Consider the following 6,000-nt stretch of genomic DNA (forward strand, 5'->3'; position numbering starts at 1 on the left):
GCATCAAAACTGCAAAGACATTCTTTATTCCCATACTCTTTTAAGCCATGGTTCTATCCACTACAATCATAATTTACCTACAAGGTCAAAACCTTTTCCTAGAATTTTGGTAAAAATAATTTAGTAGACTAATATAGTATCTGTAACATCTTCACTGATGTAGCACCAAGAGATACTGACTCCTTTGATTATCTGCATAAATGGCCTACAGATATGTTTGCTTAATTAAGCACAGTGTTCCCATCCAAAACCTGTCATTAACTAGCCATGGGGTTTTGAGTAAGTTACACATCTTCAGGTCTTAGTTTTCCCACCTATAATCACATGTCCCCATGGACCAGATCAGAGTCAAGTAACACACAATATATTAAAAAGAATAGTAACTGATATCATCTAATGAATAGCCACTAATATGCCAGAATTTAGGTAAACTATCAACTTATGAGGAAAATAATATTAGTCCCTTTTTTAACAGATGGAAACTGGAACACAGGGAGGTTCATTAGTCTGACCAAGGTAATACAGTTATTTAGTAGCAGACCTAGGATTCTAATCCAGAGCTGTTGAGCTCCAAAACCTATACGCATCTTCAATTCCTCATTAGACTTTGTGTTTGACTCAGTCAGATGTGGGCATGAATCCTGACCTTGCCTTTACCATGTTAAGTTAGTCATCTTCTCTGAGTCCCAGTTTCTCCACCTATAAAATGAGATTACTAATATTTAACTCTTAGGGCTGTTGTGAAGATTAAATGCAAGATTGCTTCCCCTACAATGAAAAACGGTTTGACAATAGTTTATTATCAAATAAACTCTCCCACAAAATTTCCTTCTTCTGTTAAGCTTTCAATAGACGTGCAGACATAGAGAAGGGACTTGTGGACACAGGGCAGGGAATAGGGGGGAGTTTGGGAGGAGAAGGGGGGGTGAATAGCGAGAGGAGCACTGACATATACCCACTACCCCGTACAAAGCAGACAGCTAGTAGGCAGCCGCTGCATAGCACAAGGAGCTCAGCTTGGTGTTCTGTGATGACCTAGAGGGTGATTGGGGGAGCTGGTGGGGAAAAGGCTCAAGAAGAAGGGTTTGTATGTATACATATAGCTGGTTCACGTTGTTGTACAGCAGAAACTAACACACTGTAAAGCAATTATACTCCAATTTAAAGGAAAAAAAAATTCTATGATTGTTTATAGCCTACCTAGATAAACCTCACTGGTATTGAATTCTACCAAAAAGTGAACACAAATAACACAGCAGCCCTCTGCTATCAGTCCTTGGCTCTGTGATGGAGGCTGTCAACAAGAGTGTCAACTTCAAGGGGTGGGCATCTCTCCACAGGAACTGAGCTGAGGTCACAGACTTGTCTCACTCTGCCCTGCAAACAGATGTCTGGGTGACAACTCTGAGTCACTGCAAACAAAGGGGAAAGCCAAACCAGGTGGGAAGTGCTGTATCTCCTTTCTAATCCTCTTGGCCAGCCCATTCCCTAAAACAATATCTTGCTGACCATAACGCAAAATAGCTGGTTTTCCCCCAGGATACTATTTTCAACATATTGCCTTTATTTTGATGATGTCTCATTCTTCCACAAGCAGAGTACAGTGTTTTCTATAACAGCAATTTGTCAGCAAGAAACCCGTCTAATTCTGTGTATTGGAATATGCACCTTCAAAAGTTTACCTCTGAAGTAACCTGGTGAAAACTGGTGTAATGTGGAGCTCTAGTGGTGGCAAGAAAGTAAAGCAGCCATCCTAAGAGCCAACAGGAATGCCCAGGAAATCACTTACTTAACTGTTATTATGGTGAAATGGCCGTTTATTGTTAAATTATGTTTAGAAGAAAAATGGTTCCAAATGATCATCCCAGATTATCTCCGGTAGACTCTAAACGTAATGACTTTCTTCCAGATTGCAAATTAGACCTCAACAACCAACTCACATCAAACATCATGAAGCAGTTAAAACCCCTAAAAACACAGAACTCGGGGCTGTGGTTGTCACTTTTCTACTTTTTACCAAGTTCACTAAGAATCCCATTAATTAAATACTAAGCATTTTTCACACAGCTAGAGAGAATATTCTATACAGAAAACGCTGCATTCTGAGTGGTATGATCAGTGAAGTCCTGTACCAACTGTCTTGGGAATTTAAATAATCCCTACAGGCTGATGAGGTTGTTGTGGGCTAATTCCTGCACTAGAAAAGGGCCTTTCTTGAATTTCTGACTTCTGAGATCTTTCCCAACTTGAAACAACTAAGAATGAAACATGCAATGTAAACATTAATTCTTTGTTTTCCTGTTACCTAATTTATATGCCTTCTCAATTGAAAGGGCTTCATTTTCCAAAAATACAGCTCCATTATGGTCGATAATATAGCAAAATATAAACAGTGACATTTTAATGACATATGATCAGGAGCTGACATTTGAAATTTCTAAATATGGTACCTGGTTTAGCTGTGTCAAAACAAATTGTCATGAGGCAAAAACCTCAGAATGTGAAAAAAATATAGGAACTAGTCTTTCCATACAGTGTAAGTAACTAAGTATCATATTCCTGAACATGAAAGAAAATGTAAGAGGCTTACTTTCCTATACATGATGATAAAAGAAACTAATTTGTTCAGAAATACATTAACAACATTTATCTGAAACAAAAATCTCAAGACTCATGGGAGTTTTTCATGACTTCTCTCAGCTGAAGCCACTAGATACTTTCCAATGGACATATTCCAAAGGCTTTTAAATTGTAGGTCTACAGAAGACTGACCACCAAGCCTCAGAGGTCTGTGAAGGAAGATTTAATGATTACCCAGAGATTTTGATTCATTGATGTCTTTCTCCTCCCTCCTTCTACGAATATAGAAGGAGGTCATTAATATAGTTTCCTAAAGCCACACAGAAAAATGGTAAAAATGTAACAGCCTTTTCTGAGAAGTCATTGAGAACACAGTAGTTGGTAATGAGAAGCTCAAGAGAAACAACTAATTTCTTTTCAGTCCTCATTGCTATAGGATAGGAGAGAGAACCTTTCTTATAGAAAATAAAAGCAGGCAAAGAAGTGAAGGTGGTTTGCTATCATGATCGTCCATCAAGGGGAACAAACAGAAATCTGTACTAATGCAGTATCAGCCACGAAGGAGTTCAAGTTTAATGTGTTCTGCAATCCTTCTCACTATAGATAACAAAAGGAAGTAAAACCAAAGAATAATTTTCAATCTGTGAAACTAAGAACTTTGTTTTTGGACATCATCTTGCAGGTATTTTCTTTGATGAAGATCTCTATCTTCTTCGCTTGCCCTTAGCAGACCTTGGTATGCTGCTTAAAATAATATTTGTGGCTTTATCTGCCATTCTTTTACCCAGACATGTTGATTTTATTAAAGTAAGTTGGGTCTGCATTCTTTCTTTACTATTATTACAGGTAGACTTGACAGACATAGGACCTTTGTTTTAAAATGCTCTGCTATGGAGGAAACCTTATGAAATAAGTTCCATTTTACCTGCCGGGCAATTGCATTCTGAAGGTGCTTCTCTCGCGATTCTTATTTTAGCCATATGTTCATAGGACTTCTGGAGGAAAAGAAGAGGTATTAACAATCATCAGTAGCATTGCAGAGAAATGGATTCTTTAGGGACTCTCTGGCTATATGCCTGATTTACCAGCCTGCATAACTAACGTTTACATATGTACTTGGACTCTAGTCAAAAGGTAACAGTACCCAGGCCCTAAAAAAAAGAAAACGACCATTGAGATGGTATCAAGACTGTGGGACTTGTATAACATCGTTCTTCATTCTTCAACTACCATCACCCTCCCTCTCAGCTCAGGCACATGCAGTCATTGTACAGAATCAGTATTAACATGCTGCAGTTTTAGGTAAGCTAAGAGTTTTAAAACAACCAATATTTTACCCATAAATGTCAACTACTTATCCTGCTGTGCTGCCACTACTGCCAGACAACCTCTCTGTTGAAAGAGCAAGTCCCAGAAAATCCCCTAACTGGACTCTAAAGCACTCCTGGTTTTGATGAACAAAACACAGATTCCTTTCAACTCTCAACTCCAATGGCTCTGCATTCACAAACACCCATGGCACTGCATCCTTTACCAAAAATAAATAAACAAGGCAACTATTTTTTTCTTTTAAACATTTAACATGAAAATATTCAATGCGTGAAGTAATAAAATCACATGTAGTTATTTCACTTTTAAGAGTGATTTCCAATCCTATCGCTATGTTAATGACACAAATGACCCTAACCTTCTTATACCGTATGAAGGATCTAACAGATGTTATCTCTGCAAGAAATATTCTCCACATTGGGAAAGATCCACACACAGCTTCAGAAACTAAAAAGAGCTAAAATGCCAGCCTAGGTGCCATTCTAGCCACCTTTCCCCCTTTTAGACTTCCATATATGTTTAGCATGCAAACATTAAGAAGAGTAAGGGAAGATGATACAGAGAGGGTGGTATGAGAGGATGTGCATATACAAATATATGCTACAGTAAGCAGAGACGGTGGCCTAACACATATGTGTACACAAGCCATACCACATCTGCATATAGTAAGGCAGAGGTTGGTCATGTACACAGACTCGCGACTGTAAGATGTTATCCACGTACAAAATACACCCAGCCTTTCACACCTGAGCCAGAAGTCGCTCCACTTTCTCTTGCACCATTGCTTTGAGCTGATCCACACAATCAGGCAGCAGACGGATGGAAGGGTCTCCTTTGGCAGACTCGAGGGCAGCGATCCTCGCCTGGAGGTCGTTGGTTTTCACCCCCAGGTACAGACAAGACATCACGGCCACCACCGACAGGAGGGTCGCCAGGGCCGCGCACGGCGACACGGGGCGGGCACAACGCTGCCCGGCTGGGCTCCGGTCCTCTGAGCCCGGCTCCCGCCCCCCTCCTTTCCCTGCTTGCTTCTTCACCAGCATTGTGGCGGGGTCGGCTGTCTCGGCTTCGCCTCCCACCCTCTAGCACTTCCAATAATCTTAAAAGAAAAAGGATGATTCCTGCAAAGTTCGTCCCGATAGCTGCACAACTAGTTGGCGGAGTCGGAGCCGGAGCCGGAGCGCAAGGATGGATCAGCGCCGAGAACAGCAGACCTGGACCATCCTCCGCTTTCTTCTCCCCTCCCAGCTGCGAGGGGAAAGCACCCTCAGTCCGCGGACCGGTGGCGATAAGGTAAAATCCCGAATGAAACCCACCCCCCGGTGTCCCTCCTGGCCCCTCCGAGGACGGGGACCTCCTCTGAAGAGAGCGGCCGCGCGGGGTCCAGGGGACAGCGGCAGAGGCGCTGCGATGGGCCGCCGCTGACCCTTGCCACAGAGCACCGGACCTGTTGCGCCTCTGTTAGTTTCCCTTATTTCTACCTATTCGGTGTTTTATCTCCGTTTCCCACCTAGATTCAGTTCCAGGCAAAAAGGCTGACACAGACCACGAGAGCGCAGTGCAAAAAGGGTGGCCAAGTGGGGAAGAGCAGAGAGGAGAAAGAAATACCCAAGGAGAAAACGCGAGTCGCGAGGCCCGAGTCGCGGCCGCCCGAAGTATCTCCGCAGCCCGGCGTGTACGAGCCTTAAATACCCTTCGGGATGCTCGTGTATGAGCGCGCGCGCGCTCCGACGAGCGGCGTCCCTCCCCCGACCCACTCTCGACGAGCGGCCTCCAGCCCGCGGCTCCCGTGGCAGTGCGCCCCCCTTCCCGAGGCTGGCAGAGGCCCGCCTTATTAGCATAATATATTCACCTTCGCCCAGCCCGTGGGCGGGACCGGGGAGAGCCCCGGAGGGGCGGGCCGCTCGGGTGGGAGCGGAGCCGGAGGTCTTTCATTAGCATAATAGATGCAAATAACTGGAGCTGCCAAGGCGATTGGAGAGCAGCTTGGCGAACCCTCCCTCTTTCTCCGAGTAACTTCAGCGTCCCCTAAGGCCAGTTCGCCCCGCCTGGGCCGGGGGCCGAAGCAGGGTCGGCAGTTGGGGGATGGCG

The 6,000-nt window shown here is 43.9% G+C and overlaps 1 protein-coding gene across 1 annotated transcript in view; it reads right to left on the bottom strand.

Moving 5' to 3' along the window:
* The window catches only part of COL25A1 (collagen type XXV alpha 1 chain), a 494,071-nt gene extending 488,318 nt beyond the window's left edge, over positions 1–5,753 (bottom strand). Inside the window, exons 1-2 of the mRNA XM_055587935.1 lie at positions 4,656–5,753; positions 3,506–3,575 (exon numbers count right to left, since the gene is read on the bottom strand). Coding sequence (XP_055443910.1) covers positions 3,506–3,575; positions 4,656–4,952 — 367 coding nt within the window. The 5' untranslated portion in view covers positions 4,953–5,753. The remainder of the gene's footprint in view (positions 1–3,505; positions 3,576–4,655) is intronic.
* Positions 5,754–6,000: the final 247 nt, after the last annotated feature.

Source organism: Bubalus kerabau, chromosome 7 (genome assembly GCF_029407905.1).
Source record: "Bubalus kerabau isolate K-KA32 ecotype Philippines breed swamp buffalo chromosome 7, PCC_UOA_SB_1v2, whole genome shotgun sequence".
Taxonomy (NCBI): Eukaryota; Metazoa; Chordata; class Mammalia; order Artiodactyla; family Bovidae; genus Bubalus; species Bubalus kerabau.